The 20,848-nt window shown below is 43.4% G+C and overlaps 1 protein-coding gene across 2 annotated transcripts in view; it reads left to right on the top strand.

Moving 5' to 3' along the window:
• The window catches only part of LOC109883417 (sorting nexin-17-like), a 65,719-nt gene that overhangs the window by 12,055 nt on the left and 32,816 nt on the right, over window positions 1-20,848 (top strand). For both annotated transcript variants that reach the window (XM_031836754.1, XM_031836753.1), the window contains exons 2-3: window positions 5,753-5,827; window positions 10,055-10,172. In XM_031836754.1, coding sequence (XP_031692614.1) covers window positions 5,753-5,827; window positions 10,055-10,172 — 193 coding nt within the window. The remainder of the gene's footprint in view (window positions 1-5,752; window positions 5,828-10,054; window positions 10,173-20,848) is intronic.

Here is a 20,848-nt window from a genome sequence, read left to right as displayed (position 1 = left end):
TTAGGGGTGCGACAGCATCTAGCATATTACGCAAGGTTAAATTGAGTTTCTCAGGTGGTTCACCAATTTTTGTACTCTGACGTCCTTGGGTAGGTGGAGGGAGTCTGGAAGGGCATCTCAGAATCTTTGAGTTGTCTGAGAATTTATAGCACAGCTTTTGATGCTCCTTGGTTGGGGTCTTAGCAGATTATTTGTTACAATTGCAAACGTAATAAAATGGTGGTCCGATAGTCCAGGATTATGAGGAAAAACATTAAGATCCACAACATTTATTCTACGGGACAAAACTAGGTCCAGAGTATGACTGTGACAGTGAGTGGGTCCAGAGACATGTTGGACAAAACCCACTGAGTCGATGATGGCTCCGAAAGCCTTTTGGAGTGAGTCTGTGAACTTTCCCATGTGACTATTAAAGTCACCAAAAATTATAATATTATCTGCCATGACCACAAGATCCGATAGGAATTCGGGGAACTCCGTGAGGAATGCTGTATATGTCCAAGGAGGCCTGTAAACAGTAGCTATAAAAAGTGATTGAGTTGGCTGCATAGATTTCATGATTAGGAGCTCAAAAGACAATGCATTTTTATTGAAATTTGCTATTGTAAATGTTAGTGTAACTGATGTCAAATGGCTAGCTTAGTTAGCGGTCGTGCGCCATAATAGCGTTTCAATCGGTGACGTCACTCGCTCTGAGACCTTGAAGTAGTAGTTCCCCTTGCCCTGCAAGGGCCGCGGCTTTTGTAGCGCGATGGGTAACGATGCTTCGAGGGTGACTGTTGTTGCTGTGTGCAGAGGGTCCCTGGTTTGAGCCCGGGATGGGGCGAGGAGAGGGACGAAAGTTAAACTGTTACATTAGCAACACCTCCGCCTTTGCGGGATGCGCTGGGGATTTGGTCACTAGTGTAACCAGGAGGAGAGGCCTCATTTACACAGTAAATTCATCAAGCTTAAGCCATGTTTCAATCCGGCCGATCACATCAAGGTTATGATCAGTGATTAGTTGATTGACTTTAACTGCCTTTAAGTAGCCCTTTTTTTGAGATGTGAGATTTCACAATCTTTTTCAATAATGACAGGAATGGAGGAGGTCTTTATTCCAGTGAGATTGCTAAGGCGAACACTGCAATTAGATTTTCCCAACCTTGTCTAGGCCTAGATCATCTGCTTTCTGAAGACGGTCTGGGCCTAGATCATCTGCTTTCTGAAGACAATCTAGGCCTAGACTAGATGCTTTCTGAAGACGGTCTAGGCCTAGATCATCTGCTTTCTGAAGACGGTCTAGGCCTAGATCATCTGCTTTCTGAAGACGGTCTAGGCCTAGATCATCTGCTTTCTGAAGACGGTCTAGGCCTAGATCATCTGCTTTCTGAAGACGGTCTAGGCCTAGATCATCTGCTTTCTGAAGACGGTCTAGGCCTAGATCATCTGCTTTCTGAAGACGGTCTAGGCCTAGATGAGATGCTTTCTGAAGACGGTCTAGGCCTAGATCATCTGCTTTCTGAAGACGGTCTGGGCCTAGATCATCTGCTTTCTGAAGACGGTCTAGGCCTAGATGAGATGCTTTCTGAAGATGGTCTGGGCCTAGAACAGATGCTCTCTGAAGGACGGTCTGGGCCTAGAACAGATGCTCTCTGAAGATGGTCTGGGCCTAGAACAGATGCTCTCTGAAGGACGGTCTGGGCCTAGAACAGATGCTCTCTGAAGGACGGTCTGGGCCTAGAACAGGTGCTCTCTGAAGGACGGTCTGGGCCTAGAACAGGTGCTCTCTGAAGGACGGTCTGGGCCTAGAACAGATGCTCTCTGAAGGACGGTCTGGGCCTAGAACAGATGCTCTCTGAAGGACGGTCTGGGCCTAGATGAGGTGCTTTCTGAAGACAGACAGGCAGTTCCAGGTCCCTCAAGGCCACCAATAGAACACCTTTATTTACATACCCAGGTAGACTGAAGTCAAACTTGAAGTCACTTCCCCCGAGGTCACAGAAGTCTGGTGTCATGTTCTACACAGTATACCGTAGTTCTGGACTGTTGTTGACACATTGCCAGATGTTCTGTCTGCAACTCTGTAAAGCATTCTTGTGATATTTTGTATTAATAAGAAACATAGATAATATCTAATGACTGATTTTTAAAGTGGGGCTGATGCAAGATTGTGTCATACGTTGGTGAGGTGTTGAACTCTTGGACAGAACACCGATTTCCTCCTACAAAAACAGTTGTATCTGTTAGGCTTAGGGGTCCATTGCTGGCTGTAAAACAGTTGAGGGGGAGAGAGAGAGAGAGAGAGAGAGAGAGGGAGAGGCAGACCTGGCTCTTAGAAGACAGCCTATGTGCTCACTGCCCACAAAAGGAGGTGGAAACTGAGCTGCACTTCCTAACCTCCTGCCAAATGGATGACCATATTAGAGAGACATATATTTCCCTCAGATTACACAGACCCACAAAGAATTAGAAAACAAACACGATTTTGATGAACTCTCATATCTACTGGGTGAATTTCCACAGTGTGACATCACAGTAGCAAGATGTGTGACCTGATGCCACAAGAAAAGGCCAACCAGTGAAGAACAAACACCATTGTAAATACAACCCCTATTTATGTTTATTTATTTTCTCTTTTGTACTTGTCATATTATGTGAAAATAGTTCATTTGAAATGTCTTTATTCTTTTGGTACTTTTGTGATGTTTACTGTTTATTTCACTTTTGTTTGATCTATTTCACTTGCTTTGGCATTGTAAACATGTTTCCCACGCCAATAAAGCCCTTAAATGTAATTAAGGGAGACGGGCGTTGGCTGTGTGTCTGTTGAGGAGAGGGAAGACTGGGGTTGGCTGTGGGTCTGTTGAGGAGAGGGAAGACTGGGGTTGGCTGTGGGTCTGTTGAGGAGAGGGAAGACTGGGGTTGGCTGTGGGTCTGTTGAGGAGAGGGAAGACTGGGGTTGGCTGTGGGTCTGTTGAGGAGAGGGAAGACTGGGGTTGGCTGGGGGTCTGTTGAGGAGAGGGAAGACTGGGTTGGCTGTGTGTCTGTTGAGGAGAGGGAAGACTGGGGTTGGCTGTGGGTCTGAGAAGAGGGAAGACTGGGGTTGGCTGTGTGTCTGTTGAGGAGAGGGAAGACTGGGGTTGGCTGTGTGTCTGAGAAGAGGGAAGACTGGGGTTGGCTGTGTGTCTGTTGAGGAGAGGGAAGACTGGGTTGGCTGTGTGTCTGTTGAGGAGAGGGAAGACTGGGTTGGCTGTGTGTCTGTTGAGGAGAGGGAAGACTGGGGTTGGCTGTGGGTCTGTTGAGGAGAGGGAAGACTGGGGTTGGCTGTGTGTCTGTTGAGGAGAGGGAAGACTGGGGTTGGCTGTGTGTCTGTTGAGGAGAGGGAAGACTGGGGTTGGCTGTGTGTCTGTTGAGGAGAGGGAAGACTGGGGTTGGCTGTGGGTCTGTTGAGGAGAGGGAAGACTGGGGTTGGCTGGGGGTCTGTTGAGGAGAGGGAAGACTGGGTTGGCTGTGTGTCTGTTGAGGAGAGGGAAGACTGGGGTTGGCTGTGGGTCTGAGAAGAGGGAAGACTGGGGTTGGCTGTGTGTCTGTTGAGGAGAGGGAAGACTGGGGTTGGCTGTGTGTCTGAGAAGAGGGAAGACTGGGGTTGGCTGTGTGTCTGTTGAGGAGAGGGAAGACTGGGTTGGCTGTGTGTCTGTTGAGGAGAGGGAAGACTGGGGTTGGCTGTGGGTCTGTTGAGGAGAGGGAAGACTGGGGTTGGCTGTGTGTCTGTTGAGGAGAGGGAAGACTGGGGTTGGCTGTGTGTCTGTTGAGGAGAGGGAAGACTGGGGTTGGCTGTGTGTCTGTTGAGGAGAGGGAAGACTGGGGTTGGCTGTGGGTCTGTTGAGGAGAGGGAAGACGGGGGTTGGCTGTGTGTGTTTCTATCATACCAAACACCTCAGTGTTCCAAGAAGAAATGTACTTTTAATGAAGCCTTTCACAATGGAAAACAGTGGTTCGTGTTCGCTTTGCCTGTGATTGGGCTCTATATCTGACACCACTGATTGGCTTTTGTTGATTCCAAACATTACTGTTGCATAGGAGGAGCCTGGTAGCTCTTGTCAAAACAAACAGGGAAGTTGAGCCAACAAGTTAACTTCAGGTTGTGTTACACCATTCATTACTTTATATCCCTAACAGTGTGTTATTGTGTCCACTGCATCAATACAAGAAACATCTGTGTGTGAAAGGCTTGTGTTACGCTGTGCAATGTGTTCCCAGAGCAGAGCAACACTTAATGAATCTAGACTGTGCAATGTATTCCCAGAGCAGAGCAACACTTAATGAATCTACGCTGTGTCTGAAATGGCACCCTATTCCACATACTGGATAGTGCAGGCCCTGCTATAATTAATAATAACCCTATGGGTCCTAGGCTAAAGTAGTGCACTACATAGGGAATAGGGATCTGGTCTAAAGTAGTGCACTATATAGGGAATAGGGCCCTGGTCTAAAGTAGTGCACTATATAGGGAATAGGGCCCTGGTCTAAAGTAGTGCACTATGTAGGGAATAGGGCCCTGGTCTAAAGTAGTGCACTAAATCAAATCAAATGTTATTGGTCACATACACACATGGTTAGCAGATGTTATTGGTCACATACACATGGTTAGCAGATGTTATTGGTCACATGGTTAGCAGATGTTATTGGTCACATGGTTAGCAGATGTTATTGGTCACATACACATGGTTAGCAGATGTTATTGGTCACATACACATGGTTAGCAGATGTTATTGGTCACATACACATGGTTAGCAGATGTTATTGGTCACATGGTTAGCAGATGTTATTGGTCACATGGTTAGCAGATGTTATTGGTCACATGGTTAGCAGATGTTATTGGTCACATACACATGGTTAGCAGATGTTAATGGTCACATACACATCATTAGCAGATGTTATTGGTCACATATACACATGGTTAGCAGATGTTAATACGAGTTTAATGAAATTCTTGTGCTTCTAGTTCCCGACAGTGCAGTAATATCTAACAAGTAATCTAACAATTCCACAACAACTACCTAATACACACAAATCTAAAGGGGTGAATGAGAATATGTACATATGAGTATATGGATGAGTGATGGCCGAGCGGCGTAGGCAAGGTGCAGTAGATGGTATACAGTATATACATGTGATATCAGTAATGTAAGATATGTAAAACATTTAAAGTGGCATTGTTTTAAAGTGACTAGTTTGTTAGTGTCCAGTGGTTGGGTCTCCATGTAGGCAGCAGCCTCTCTGAGTTAGTGATGGCTGTTTAACAGTCTGATGGCCTTGAGGTAGAAGTTGTTCTTCAGTGTCTCGGTCCCAGCTTTGATGCCTCTGTAATAGGGTGTCATTTCGGGAAGCTCCCTAGTTTCCGCGATGCAAATTGAAGACCGTGTGAGCCGAGTAGCACTAAATAATACCAGTGTACCAGCAAAATAAAAGATCAATCAATGAATATAATCAATGGTTATTAGAGCCCAGGTCATACATTGTGTTTTCCCATCTCCCGTTCACATGCCGTTTATTTTAACAAATCCATTGAATATAGGCTACACCCTCGCAAAATGATTAATTCTTTATTTATTTTTAGGCAGGTCCTAAGAAACATAAGACTAATTTTAAAATGTATTTTCAAAAAATGAATAGATTGACTTTGATTTTTAATTATCTTACTGCTCTGTGAAGCCTATATGCTAGAGAGAAGTGCTCAGTAAAGAATCTATTCTCATCTCTTCTACAGGCATTCAACATCCATGTGAATAGCGTTCTGCACTGTCAGGTACGCTATAGCCAGCTGCTCGGCCTACACCAACAGGTAAGACGGCAACATACATGCATTGCATTCAGAAAGTATTCAGAACCCTTGACTTAAAAACAAATATATATTATCTACGTTATACTAAAATGTATTAAAACCATATTTCTCCTCAATCTACACGATACCCATAGTGACAAAGCAAAAAACAGATTTGTAGAACTTCAGAAAAACATAAGTATTCAGACCCTTTACTCAGTACTTTGTTGAAGCTCCTTTGGCAGCGATTAAAATCTTGGGTATGAAGCTTGGTATAAGGTATAAGGTATTTGGTTGTAAAAAAAAAAAAAAAAGTGCAAACATTTCTAAAAACCTGTTCTCTTTGTCATTATGGGGTATTGTGATGTCATTATGGGCTATTGTGATGTCATTATGGGCTATTGTGATGTCATTATGGGCTATTGTGATGTCATTATGGGCTATTGTGATGTCATTATGGGCTATTGTGATGTCATTATGGGCTATTGTGTGTAGATTGCTAAGGAAATTGTTTTATTGAATCTATTTTAGAATAAGGCTGTAAAGTAACAAAATGAGGGAAAAGGCTGAATACTTTCCGAATGCATTATGTGCAGCTTCAAAACAAATTGGTGTGCAGGAATATGAGCTGTTTACTTTGCTCACCAGCAGAATCAAGCAACAATTACTAGCATAGACCCTACTGGTCTTTTGGTACGTCAACATTGCTTGAAATTGACACATTAGCTTTATGAAGCTTACATTTGGATTTACCCAGTTTATGATAATTATTACATTATCAACATGTGTTTTAGACAAAATAATGAAAAGGGCTGTCCTGTAGCCTCAATAAATAGACGACGATCTGTAGTTGAACACAACCGGTATCTCAACCGTCCGTGATCGGGAGTCCCATAGGACGGCGCATAATTTGCCCAGCGTCGTCCGGGTTAGGGGAGGGTTTGGTCGGGGTAGACAGTCATTGTAAAATAAGAATTTGTTCTTAATTTAACAGATTTTCCTAGTTAAATAAAGGTTCAATAAAAATAACTTGAGACTTGACCTGTTCTACTGGGGACTCGACTCGAGACTCTACCTGTTCTACTGGGGACTCGAGACTCGAGATTCGACCTGTTCTACTGGGGGCTCGACTCGAGACTCGATCTGTTCTACTGGGGGCTCGACTCGAGACTCGACCTGTTCTACTGGGGGCTCGACTCGAGACTCGACCTGTTCTACTGGGGGCTCGAGACTCGACCTGTTCTACTGGGGGCTCGAGACTCGACCTGTTCTACTGGGGACTCGAGACTCGAGACTCTACCTGTTCTACTGGGGACGAGACTCGAGACTCTACCTGTTCTACTGGGGACTCGAGACTCGAGACTCTACCTGTTCTACTGGGGACGAGACTCGAGACTCTACCTGTTCTACTGGGGACTCGAGACTCGAGACTCTACCTGTTCTACTGGGGACTCGAGACTCGAGACTCTACCTGTTCTACTGGGGACTCGACTCGAGACTCTACCTGTTCTACTGGGGACTCGACTCGAGACTCTACCTGTTCTACTGGGGACTCGAGACTCGAGACTCTACCTGTTCTACTGGGGACTCGAGACTCGACCTGTTCTACTGGGGACGAGACTCGAGACTCGACCTGTTCTACTGGGGACTCGAGACTCGAGACTCTACCTGTTCTACTGGGGACTCGAGACTCGAGACTCTACCTGTTCTACTGGAGACTCGAGACTCGACCTGTTCTACTGGGGACTCGAGACTCGACCTGTTCTACTGGGGACTCGACTCGAGACTCGACCTGTTCTACTGGGGATTCGAGACTCGACCTGTTCTACTGGGGACTCGACTCGAGACTCGACCTGTTCTACTGGGGACTCGACTCGAGACTCAGACCTTGTGACTTGAATAACAGTGACTTCTGTGTCTATGCCAGCCCTTCTAGTTTACCCAGCTTCATCTGTAGTGTAGTCACGGTGCAGTAACTGTAAACCCATGAACACAAACCCCTTCCTCAGGGAATGTTCTTACAGGTGCTGCCAAAACTACTGGAAGTGGATGTTAAATGAAGTGTTATTGGTAGTGACAGCTGAGCAGAAAGCCCGTGGGACTTTGTAGCTTCATCTACATTTTTAGAGGGACAATAATTCTTATCTGTCACAGAGGTTGTATCTAATAGCATTCTGGTTGTATTCCACTGTGTAGGAGAGAGGTTGTATCTAATAGCATTCTGGTTGTATTCCACTGTGTAGGAGAGAGGTTGTATCTAATAGCATTCTGGTTGTATTCCACTGTGTAGGAGAGAGGTTGTATCTAATAGCATTCTGGTTGTATTCCACTGTGTTGGAGAGAGGTTGCCATTTGAGACGTAGCCGGTGTGTCTGCCTGTGGATACTGAGCGAGTATCCAGCACAGAGACCCTGGTCTGCTTCTTCCTCTACACCATCATTACATTAACGTAGGAAATGAAAAACACCCTGCTGCCTTTCACTACGATTGTGTACCAAATGACTACCTATTTCCTTTTATAGTGCACTACTTTAGACCAGGGCCTATAGGGTAGTAGTGCACTACTTTAGACCAGGGTCTATAGGGGTAGTAGTGCACTACGTTAGACCAGGGCCTATAGGGTAGTAGTGCACTACTTTAGACCAGGGCCTATAGGGTAGTAGTGCACTACTTTAGACCAGGGCCTATAGGGGTAGTAGTGCACTACGTTAGACCAGGGTCTATAGGGTAGTAGTGCACTAGGACCCATAGGTCTCTGGTTAAAAGTAGATAACCGGCTGCCATTTGGGACACAGGCGATATGTTGTCCTTTGAAAACAGATCTGAATTAAAACACCAGATGGTTCTTGGGGGTCCGGTAGGCTTTAGTTGAAACATCTGGTTTATAGCCTGAGATCGTCTGATGATAAAGTCCCTGAGTTCAACAGGAATGAGTTAAATCAACTCAGCCTGGCTAGACAGTAGAAACCAGTCGTCTGCTGTCTGGATGTGTTTTACATGGAAACTGTCCACATATCTACCGAACTGACTGGGTTTGAAATAAACCTGTGATTCATCCTCATAAGTTACACCACGTTTTCCAACGAGCTTCAGATGAGGGAACCACTTGTGTATCCATGGTTTCTGGCTTAACTTTGGCCTGGGGGAACCATTGTGTATCCATGTTTTCTAGCTTATCTTTGGCCTGGGGGCACCATTGTATCTCCATGGTTTCTGGCTTAACTTTGGCCTGGGGGAACAGTTTTGTGTCCATGTTTTCCTCTCAACCCATTACTCCTATTATAAAGACTGAATAAAATGTTTAGAATGTAACTTTTTTTAAAGTAACCAACAATTGAAAGATATTGTAGCAGGCACCACATTGTTCCCATACTCTTTCTTTATCTTGGGACTGAAATCTGGATCCAGCGACTGTCAAGCCAAACCTTTTGAGGAGGTGTTGAAGTTGTTACATTACCCTCAGCCTTTTTCAGAGAGCTTTTCCACACACTCCTCTATACCAAGTCCCTCACGTGGATACACCTCTCCAATGGCCTCACGGGTCGACATCCCACCTCAGACACCAATGTAGCGAATTTAGGGGCAGCCCCGACCGGGACTCAAACCCAGGTCCAGCGACTGTCAAGGTGTTAGGAAGAGTTTTTATTTTTTACAACAAAATAATTGAAGTTGTTCTGGCTCATGGTGGCCCAACAACCTATTAAGACACTTTTATGTTGGTGTTTCCTTTATTCTGGCAGTTATCTGTAGCAGCAGGCTACACAGAGAATGGAACAGCTGGATGTGGGAAACGTCTTGAGTCACACAAAACAGAAACAGTTCGGAAATGACAATGTCGTCATGTGTACAACATCTAAAAACCTGTGCTACTATACTGAGAGCTTTGCCGTTTCTAAATGAACGTATTTGGGTGTTTTTTGGGGGGGGAATCTTTGTTAATGTTTTTTTCAGGGCCCCCTGTAGTACACAACGAGGATGAGGAAGTGATTTGCTGTTTCTCAAAAAAAACGAAGTCACATAAAAGGAGTCTGGACCCTTTTTATAACATGCCATGAAAAACACAAAAAATATAGATTTGGTTGTAAAAAAAAACAACTTCTCCTTAAAGGTTGCTACAATATGATCTGTATCAGAGTTGTTCTAACTATTATTATGATTAATATAACATGCTCAATATTTTTCAGACTAGTCCTTTTCTTCCCATTTGGTTTCAGACCTTGAACTTGTATGTTTTTAATTTCCTCCCAGATAAAGAAAGAGTATGGGAACAACGTGGTACCCGCTTTCCCCCCAAAGAAGATATTCACGCTGACGCCGGCCGAGGTGGAGCAGAGACGAGAACAGCTGGAGAAATACATGCAAGCTGGTGAGATCACGTTTTCAGTTCTGGGCCCTGTATTTGAGTTTAGGGGTCAACTCCATTTCATTTAAGTTCCAATTCACTTAAACTCAGAAGATGATTTAAAATTCCAATTCCAGTATTGTTCAGAGAAAAGTGATTTATTTTCTACAAGGATGATGACTAAATTGGATGTTGACTAAATTGGATGTTGACTAAATTGGATGTTGACTAAATTGGATGTTGACTAAATTGGATGTTGACTAAATTGGATGTTGACTAAATTGGATGTTGACTAAATTGGATGTTGACTAAATTGGATGTTGACTAAATTGGATGTTGACTAAATTGGATGTTGACTAAATTGGATGATGACTAAATTGGATGATGACTAAATTGAACTAGAAGTGACCTCCATTTTTCCCATGGGGAGGAGGGTATGGTAGAACAGGCAGTAGCCGGCTCAATAAGGGGCAGTATAGTATTACAGGCAGTAGCCGGCTCAATAAGGGGCAGTATAGTATTACAGGCAGTAGCCGGCTCAATAAGGGGCAGTATAGTATTACAGGCAGTAGCCGGCTCAATAAGGGGCAGTATAGTAGAACAGGCAGTAGCCGGCTCAATAAGGGGCAGTATAGTATTACAGGCAGTAGCCGGCTCAATAAGGGGCAGTATAGTATTACAGGCAGTAGCTGGCTCAATAAGGGGCAGTATAGTATTACAGGCAGTAGCTGGCTCAATAAGGGGCAGTATAGTATTACAGGCAGTAGCCGGCTCAATAAGGGGCAGTATAGTATTACAGGCAGTAGCTGGCTCAATAAGGGGCAGTATAGTATTACAGGCAGTAGCTGGCTCAATAAGGGAAAGTATGGTAGAACAGGCAGTATAGTAGAACAGGCAGTAGCCGGCTCAATAAGGGGCAGTATAGTAGGACAGGCAGTAGCCGGCTCAATAAGGGGCAGTATAGTAGAACAGGCAGTATAGTAGAACAGGCAGTATAGTAGAACAGGCAGTAGCCGGCTCAATAAGGGGCAGTATAGTATTACAGGCAGTAGCTGGCTCAATAAGGGGCAGTATAGTAGGACAGGCAGTATAGTAGGACAGGCAGTATAGTAGGACAGGCAGTATAGTAGAACAGGCAGTATAGTAGAACAGGCAGTATAGTAGGACAGGCAGTATAGTAGGACAGGCAGTATAGTAGGACAGGCAGTATAGTAGGACAGGCAGTATAGTAGGACAGGCAGTATAGTAGGACAGGCAGTATAGTAGGACAGGCAGTATAGTAGGACAGGCAGTAGCCGGCTCAATAAGGGGCAGTATAGTAGAACAGGCAGTAGCTGACTCATGATCTACTGTCCTTAATGACCAATCCAAGTAGCAGAATACCTTGTTGGCCTCTGTCTACTTCAGCCTATTGTGGTATTGGTGTGGGCATTAGCGTACAGTCTTTGACTAGACCACTCACACTGGGTTTGTATGGTATCCAGATTTTCATATTGTCATTCTGTCGTTCTCTCATCCCGGGATTTACACACAAAAACCCATTTGGGGTCTATTACAAGAATGCTAACAAAAATAGCAATAGCGAATAGCGAATTTCTATGTCACAGCAATAGACAGTCTGCTTAAACTAATAACACAAACAATTATATGTTTTCCTGTCTTTATTGAACACACTGTGTAAACATTCACAGTGCAGGGTGGGAAAAGTATGTGAACTCTCGGATTTAGTAACTGGCTGATGCTCCTTTGGCAGCAATAACCTCAACCAAATGTTTTCTGTTGAGAGTCAGACCTGCACAATGGTCAGGAGGAATTTTGGACCATTCATCTTTACAAAACCGTTTCAGTTCAGCAATATTCTTAGGTCTGCTTTGAACCTCTCTCTCTCTCTCTCAAGGTCATGCCACAGCATTTTAAATCGGGTTGAGGTCAGGACGTTAGAAGGCGTATTTTCTTCTGTTGAAGACATTCTGTTGCTTTAGTTCTGTGTTTTGGGTCGTTGTCCTGTTGCATCACCCAACTTCTGTTGAGCTTCAATTGGCCGACAGATAGCCTTACATTCTCCTGTAAAATGTCTTGTTAAACTTGGGAATTCATTTTTTTCCGTCAATGACAGCAAGCTGTCCAGGCCCTGAGGCAGCAAAGCAGCCCCAAACCATGATGCTCCCTCCTCCATACTTTACAGTTGGGATGAGGTTTTGATGTTGGTGTCCTGTGACTTTTTTTTTCTCCACACATAGTGTTGTATGTTCCTTCCAAACAACTCAACTGTAGTTTCATCTGTCCACAGAATGTTTTGCCAGAAACGCTGTGGAACATCCAGGTGCACTTTTGTAAACTTCAGACGTGCAGCAATGTTTTTTTTTGGACAGCAGTGACTTCTTCCGTGGTGTCCTCCCATGAACACAGTTTTTTTTGTACGTATCGTAGACTCATCAACAGAGATGTTAGCATGTTCCAGAGATTTCTGTAAGTCTTTAGCTGACAACAGCCTTGGTTTCTCAAATGACTGCATCGCCTGGTTCACCAACCTCTTGGCGCACCGATCCCTTTAGCGGGATAATTTTCGTCAACATCCGGTGAATTGCAGAGCGCCAAATTCAAATTAAATGACAAAAAATATTTAATTTTCATGAAATCACAAGTGCAATATAGCAAAACACAGCTTAGCTTGTTGTTAATCCACCTGGCGTGTCAGATTTTCAAAAAGGCTTTACGGTGAAAGCAAACCATGCATACCATGTAAGAACATCTCTCTCAGCAGACAAAACATTACAAACAGCTAGCCGCCAAGTAGATTGGTCACTAAAGTCAGAAAAGCAATCAAATTAATCGCTTACCTTTGATGATCTTTCAGATGTTTGCACTCACGAGACTCCCAGTTACACAATAAATGTTAGTTTTGTTCCATAAAGATTCTCTTTATATCTGAAAACCTCCATTTTGATTGGCGCGTTTTGTTTAGTAATCCACAGGCTCACGATCACTATTTGGAATTTTCATCTGCCCGTCGTATCTGTAAAGTTCGTAGAAACATGTCAAACATTTTTTATAATCAATCATCACGTTGTTTTTACAATAAATAATCGATAATAATAAAGGTGAAATAAATAAACTCTAGGATTCTTCTTAACCTCATTGAGTATTCTGCACTGTGCTCTTGTAGTCACCTTTGCAGGACGGTCAATCCTAGGGAGAATAGCAACAGCGCTGAACTTTCTCAATTTATAGACAATTTGTCTTACCGCGGACTGATGAACATAAAGGCTTTTAGAGAGATACTTTTGAAACCCTTTCCAGCTTTATGCAAGTCAACAATTCTTAGTTCTTCTGAGATCTCTTTTGTTCGAGGCATGGTTCACATCAGGCAATGCTTCTTGTGAATAGCAAACTCAATTATTATTATTTTTTTTAATAGGGCAGGGCATTGTTGTGACTAACATGAAGATCAGATAAAATTTGACTAGTTATTTTCAGACATCCAGGTAATTCCAAAGGGTTCACATACTTTTTCTTGCCACTGTACATACAGTGCATTCGGAAAGTATTCAGACCCGTTGACTTATTCTAAAATGTATTAAATTGTTTTTTTTCCGCTTTTCAATTTACACACAACAACAGGTTTTTAGACATTTTTGCAAATGTATTTAAAATAAAAACTGAAATATTTCATAAGTCTTCAGTCCTTTTACTCAGTACTTTGTTGAAGCATCTTTGGCAGCGATTACAGCCTCGAGTCTTCTTAGGTATGACGCTACAAGCTTTGCACATCTGTATTTGGGGAGTTTCTCCCATTCTTCTCTGCAGACCCTCTCAAGCTCTGTCAGGTTGGATGGGGAATGTTGCTGCACAGCTATTTCCAGGTCCCTCGAGAGATGTTAGATAAGGTTCAAGTGCGGGCTCTGGCTGGGCCACTTAAGGACATTCAGAGACTTATCGCGAAGCCACTGTCTTGGCTGTGTGCTTAGGGTTGTTGTCCTGTTGGAAGGTGAACCTTGGCCCAGTCTGAGGTCCTCAACACTCTGTCACAGGTTTTTATTAAGGATCTCTCTGTATTTTGCTCCGTTCATCTTTGCCTCGATCCTGACTAGTCTCCCAGTCCCTGCCGCTGAAAAACATTCCCACAGCGTGATGCTGCCACCACCATGCTTCACCGTAGGGATGGTGCCAGGTTTCCTCCAGACGTGACACTTTGCATTCAGGCCAAATATTTCAATCTTGGTTTCATCAGATCAGAGAATCTTGTTAATCATGGTCAGTCCTTTAGGTGCCTTTTGGAAAACTCCAAGCGGGCTGTCATGTGCCGTTAACTGAGGAGTGGCTTCCGTCTGGCCAGTCTACCATAAAGGCCTGATTGGTGGATTGCAGCAGGGATGGCTGTCCTTCTAGATGGTTCTTCCATCTCCACGAGGAACTCTAGAGTTCTGTCAGTGAGCAAGTTCTTGGTCACCTCTCTGACCAAGGCCCAGTTTGGCCGAGCGGCTAGGAAGAGTCTTGGTGATTCCAAAACTTCATCCATTTAAGAATGATGGAGGCCACAGTGTTCCAGTGGTATAAAAAGTACCCAATTCTCATACTTGAGTAAAAGTAAAGATCCCTTAATAGAAAATGACTCAAGTAAAAGTGAAAGTCACGCAGTAAAATACTACTTGAGTAAAAGTCTAAAATAATTTGACTTTAAATATATTTAAGTATCAAATTATAAATGTATAAATAATTTCAAATTCCTCATATTAAACAAACCAGATGGCACCTTTTTCTTGTTTTAAAAAATATATATTTTTAAATGTACAGATAGCCAGGGGCACACTCCAACACTCTGACATTATTTACAAAGAGATGACCAGGGATGTTCTCTGTTTAGTGAGTCCTCCAGATCAGAGGCAGTAGAGATGACCAGGGATGTTCTCTGTTTAGTGAGTCCTCCAGATCAGAGGCAGTAGAGATGACCAGGGATGTTCTCTGTTTAGTGAGTCCTCCAGATCAGAGGCAGTAGGGAGGACCAGGGATGTTCTCTGTTTAGTGAGTCCTCCAGATCAGAGGCAGTAGGGATGACCGGGGATGTTCTCTGTTTAGTGAGTCCGCCAGATCAGAGGCAGTAGGGATGACCGGGGATGTTCTCTGTTTAGTGAGTCCTCCAGATCAGAGGCAGTAGGGATGACCGGGGATGTTCTCTGTTTAGTGAGTCCTCCAGATCAGAGGCAGTAGGGATGACCAGGGATGTTCTCTGTTTAGTGAGTCCGCCAGATCAGAGGCAGTAGGGATGACCGGGGATGTTCTCTGTTTAGTGAGTCCACCAGATCAGAGGCAGTAGGGATGACCAGGGATGTTCTCTGTTTAGTGAGTCCTCCAGATCAGAGGCAGTAGGGATGACCAGGGATGTTCTCTGTTTAGTCAGTTCCTCCAGATCAGAGGCAGTAGGGATGACCAGGGATGTTCTCTGTTTAGTGAGTCCTCCAGATCAGAGGCAGTAGGGATGACCAGGGATGTTCTCTGTTTAGTCAGTTCCTCCAGATCAGAGGCAGTAGGGATGACCAGGGATGTTCTCTGTTTAGTCAGTTCCTCCAGATCAGAGGCAGTAGGGATGACCAGGGATGTTCTCTGTTTAGTCAGTTCCTCCAGATCAGAGGCAGTAGGGATGACCGGGGATGTTCTCTTGATAAGTTTATGAATTTGTCCATTTCTCTGTCCTGCTAAGCATTCAAATGTAACACGTACTTTTGGGTGTCAGGGAAAATGTATGGAGTAAAAAGTACATTATTTTCTTTAGGAATGTAGTGAAGTAATAGTAGTTAAAAATATTAATAGTAAAGTACAGAAAAAACTACTTTAGTACTTTAAAGTATTTTTACTTAAGTACTTTACACCCCTGCTGTGCTCTTGGGAACCTTCAATGCTGCAGAAATGTTTTGTTACCCTTCCCCTAATCCTCGACACAATCCTGTCTCGCATCTCTATGGACAATTCCTTCCACCTCATGGCTTGGTTTGTGCTCTGACATGCACTGTCAACTGTGGGACCTTATATAGACAGGTTTGTGCCTTTCCAAATCATGTCCAACCAATTTAATTTACCACAGGTGGACTCCAATCATGTTGTAAAACATCAATGGAAGGATGATCAATGGAAACAGGATGCACCTGAGCTCAATTTTGAGTCTCATAGTTAAAGGGTCTGAATACTTATGTATGGTATTTCTGTGTTTTTATTTTTAACACTTTTTGCAAAAATGTCAAACTGTTTTCACTTTGTCATTATGGGGTATTGTGATGTCATTATGGCGTATTGTGATGTCATTATGAGGTACTGTGATGTCATTATGGGGTATTGTGATGTCATTATGAGGTACTGTGATGTCATTATGGGGTATTGTGATGTCATGATGGGGTATTGTGATGTCATGATGGGGTATTGTGATGTCATGATGGGGTATTGTGATGTCATGATGGGGTATTGTGATGTCTTGATGGGGTATTGTGATGTCATTATGGGGTATTGTGATGTCATGATGGGGTATTGTGATGTCATGATGGGGTATTGTGATGTCATTATGGGGTACTGTGATGTCATTATGAGGTATTGTGATGTCATTATGGGGTATTGTGATGTCATGATGAGGTACTGTGATGTCATTATGGGGTATTGTGATGTCATTATGGGGTACTGTGATGTCATTATGAGGTATTGTGATGTCATTATGGGGTATTGTGATGTCATGATGAGGTACTGTGATGTCATTATGGGGTACTGTGATGTCATTATGGGGTATTGTGATGTCATTATGGGGTATTGTGATGTCATTATGGGGTATTGTGATGTCATTATGGGGTATTGTGATGTCATTATGGGGTACTGTAATGTCATTATGGGGTATTGTGATGTCATTATGGGGTATTGTGATGTCATTATGGGGTATTGTGATGTCTTGATGGGGTATTGTGATGTCATGATGGGGTATTGTGATGTCATGATGGGGTATTGTGATGTCATTATGGGGTATTGTGATGTCATGATGGGGTATTGTGATGTCATGATGGGGTATTGTGATGTCATGATGAGGTATTGTGATGTCATGATGAGGTACTGTGATGTCATTATGGGGTATTGTGATGTCATTATGGGGTACTGTGATGTCATTATGGGGTATTGTGATGTCATGATGAGGTACTGTGATGTCATTATGGGGTACTGTAATGTCATTATGGGGTATTGTGATGTCATTATGGGATATTGTGATGTCATTATGGGGTATTGTGATGTCATTATGGGGTATTGTGATGTCATTATGGGGTACTGTAATGTCATTATGGGGTATTGTGATGTCATTATGGGGTATTGTGATGTCATTATGGGGTATTGTGATGTCATTATGGGGTATTGTGATGTCATTATGGGGTACTGTGATGTCATTATGGGGTATTGTGATGTCATTATGGGGTATTGTGATGTCATTATGGGGTATTGTGATGTCATTATGGGGTATTGTGTGTAGATTGATGAAGATAATGTTTTATTTAATCCATTTTAGAATAAGGCTGTAACGTAACAAAATGTGGAAAAGGGGAAGGGGTCTGAATACTTTCTGAATGCCCTGCTTATAGGTAGGAGCTAGCGAATGTAATGTTTAGTGATGTTGGACATTGTACAAGACAATGTGAATCAGAGACATTGTGCAAATGAACTAAGTCTGGCGCGTGCTCGTCTGGCGCGTGCTCGTCTGGCGCGTGCTCGTCTGGCGCGTGCTCGTCTGGCGCGTGCTCGTCTGACTGAAGAACAGTTCTTTCTCAGGTTGTGCTATTTACAAACAAACACGTGACTGTCTCAACAGTTTCTGTTTCCGGTAAGCTTCATAATGTGCCCGGTCAAATAAAGAACTGGTTCAACGGTAAGAAAAGAAAAAAAACATACCTCATGACTATTTCCAAATAGCCCGGTATACAGTATAGCGCCTAACACAGGTATACAGTATAGCGCCTAACACAGGTATACAGTATAGCACCTAACACAGGTATACAGTATAGCGCCTAACACAGGTATACAGTATAGCGCCTAACACAGGTATACAGTATAGCGCCTAACACAGGTATACAGTATAGCGCCTAACACAGGTATACAGTATAGCGCCTAACACAGGTATACAGTATAGCGCCTAACACAGGTACAGGTATACAGTATAGCGCCTAACACAGGTATACAGTATAGCGCCTAACATAGGTATACAGTATAGCGCCTAACACAGGTATACAGTATAGCGCCTAACACAGGTATACAGTATAGCGCCTAACACAGGTATACAGTATAGCGCCTAACACAGGTATACAGTATAGCGCCTAACACAGGTATACAGTATAGCGCCTAACACAGGTATACAGTATAGCGCCTAACACAGGTATACAGTATAGCGCCTAACACAGGTATACAGTATAGCGCCTAACACAGGCATACAGTATAGCGCCTAACACAGGCATACAGTATAGCGCCTAACACAGGTATACAGTATAGCGCCTAACACAGGCATACAGTATAGCGCCTAACACAGGCACACACTGCGCACGATAGTAGTTGAGGCTAAGGCCTCTTGATAAACCTGGAACCAGATATCTGTTCTCTACAGATCCATTCATAATGTTATCAGGACTAATAGGAATGTCTGATCCATTTTGTTTTGATCTAATATGCAGTCAGAGATGTGGACCAACCATTTTGTTTTGATCTAATATGCAGTCAGAGATGTGGACCAACCATTTTGTTTTGATCTAATATGCAGCCAGAGATGTGGACCAACCATTTTGTTTTGATCTAATATGCAGCCAGAGATGTGGACCAGCCATTTTGTTTTGATCTAATATGCAGCCAGAGATGTGGACCAGCCATTTTGTTTTGATCTAATATGCAGTCAGAGATGTGGACCAACCATTTTGTTTTGATCTAATATGCAGTCAGAGATGTGGACCAGCCATTTTGTTTTGATCTAATATGCAGTCAGAGATGTGGACCAGCCATTTTGTTTTGATCTAATATGCAGTCAGAGATGTGGACCAGCGTTTCAATTCTCACTCAGTCTGGTCCTTGTCAGGAACATTTTATAGTTTCTTTGGCAAGATGTCTTTGTCAGCTAATTCCTTAGCCTACCATCCCATTGGACCAGTAACCTATGTGCCCCCCCCCCCAAACCAAGCCTCCGCTTTGGCCAGACACTTCCTCAAGCAGGTCAAGGGTGAACTGAGGCCATACACACACTGACACGCACACGCATGCACGCACACACACTGACACGCACACACAGACCAACACACAGAAAGAGAAGAACTGAGTGAAATTTAGCTGGCAGCAGTGTTAAGCATTTGTTTTAATCTTCTGAAAGTTACCACAGAACAAACTGAGCCTTGTTGAGGCATATCATAGTCTGTAAACACACACACACACACACCGAGTCTTCCTGGCTGACCGACCACTTGCTGGGAGGATGGTACATAATGGGTTTTAACACGGTTATGGGAAAAATCTACCGCCTCAAAACACAATCTGTTCTCCCTCGTCCCTGAACACTGTGTGTGTGAGAGACGTGGGCCAGAACAGGAATTATGTGTCTCTCTCTCTCTCTCTGTCTTTGTCCTTTTAAAGGCACTTCTAATTGAGTGTACACTCTATTTAGGGGTCAGTATTGCATCACCGTCCCACATACTGTGGCTTCCATTGCGCCGTACAATACAATCAACCTTAGCTTTGTAAATGGATGACAGGAAAAGAAACCACTGTAGAGATTACCTGGTTAAGTAAATTAAACCACTGTAGAGATTACCTGGTTTAGTAAATTAAACCACTGTAGAGATTACCTGGTTTAGTAAATTAAACCACTGTAGAGATTACCTGGTTTAGTCAATTAAACCACTGTAGAGAGTGCCTGGTTTAGTCAATTAAACCACTGTAGAGAGTGCCTGGTTTAGTCAATTAAACCACTGTAGAGAGTGCCTGGTTTAGTCAATTAAACCACTGTAGAGAGTGCCTGGTTTAGTCAATTAAACCACTGTAGAGAGTGCCTGGTTTAGTCAATTAAACCACTGTAGAGAGTGCCTGGTTTAGTCAATTAAACCACTGTAGAGAGTGCCTGGTTTAGTCAATTAAACCACTGTAGAGAGTGCCTGGTTTAGTCAATTAAACCACTGTAGAGAGTGCCTGGTTTAGTCAATTAAACCACTGTAGAGAGTGCCTGGTTTAGTCAATTAAACCACTGTGGAGAGTGCCTGGTTTAGTCAATTAAACCACTGTGGAGAGTGCCTGGTTTAGTCAATTAAACCACTGTGGAGAGTGCCTGGTTTAGTCAATTAAACCACTGTGGAGAGTGCCTGGTTTAGTCAATTAAACCACTGTGGAGAGTGCCTGGTTTAGTCAATTAAACCACTGTGGAGAGTGCCTGGTTTAGTCAATTAAACCACTGTGGAGAGTGCCTGGTTTAGTCAATTAAACCACTGTGGAGAGTGCCTGGTTTAGTCAATTAAACCACTGTGGAGAGTGCCTGGTTTAGTCAATTAAACCACTGTCGAGAGTGCCTGGTTTAGTCAATTAAACCACTGTCGAGATGACCTGGTTTAGTCAATTAAACCACTGTCGAGATGACCTGGTTTAGTCAATTAAACCACTGTCGAGATGACCTGGTTTAGTCAATTAAACCACTGTCGAGATGACCTGGTTTAGTCAAT

The sequence above is a fragment of the Oncorhynchus kisutch genome, linkage group LG12, assembly GCF_002021735.2.
Source record: "Oncorhynchus kisutch isolate 150728-3 linkage group LG12, Okis_V2, whole genome shotgun sequence".
NCBI lineage: Eukaryota > Metazoa > Chordata > Actinopteri > Salmoniformes > Salmonidae > Oncorhynchus > Oncorhynchus kisutch.
The sequence above is the reverse complement of the archived record's forward strand: the minus strand, read 5'-3'. Positions and strand labels throughout refer to the sequence as shown.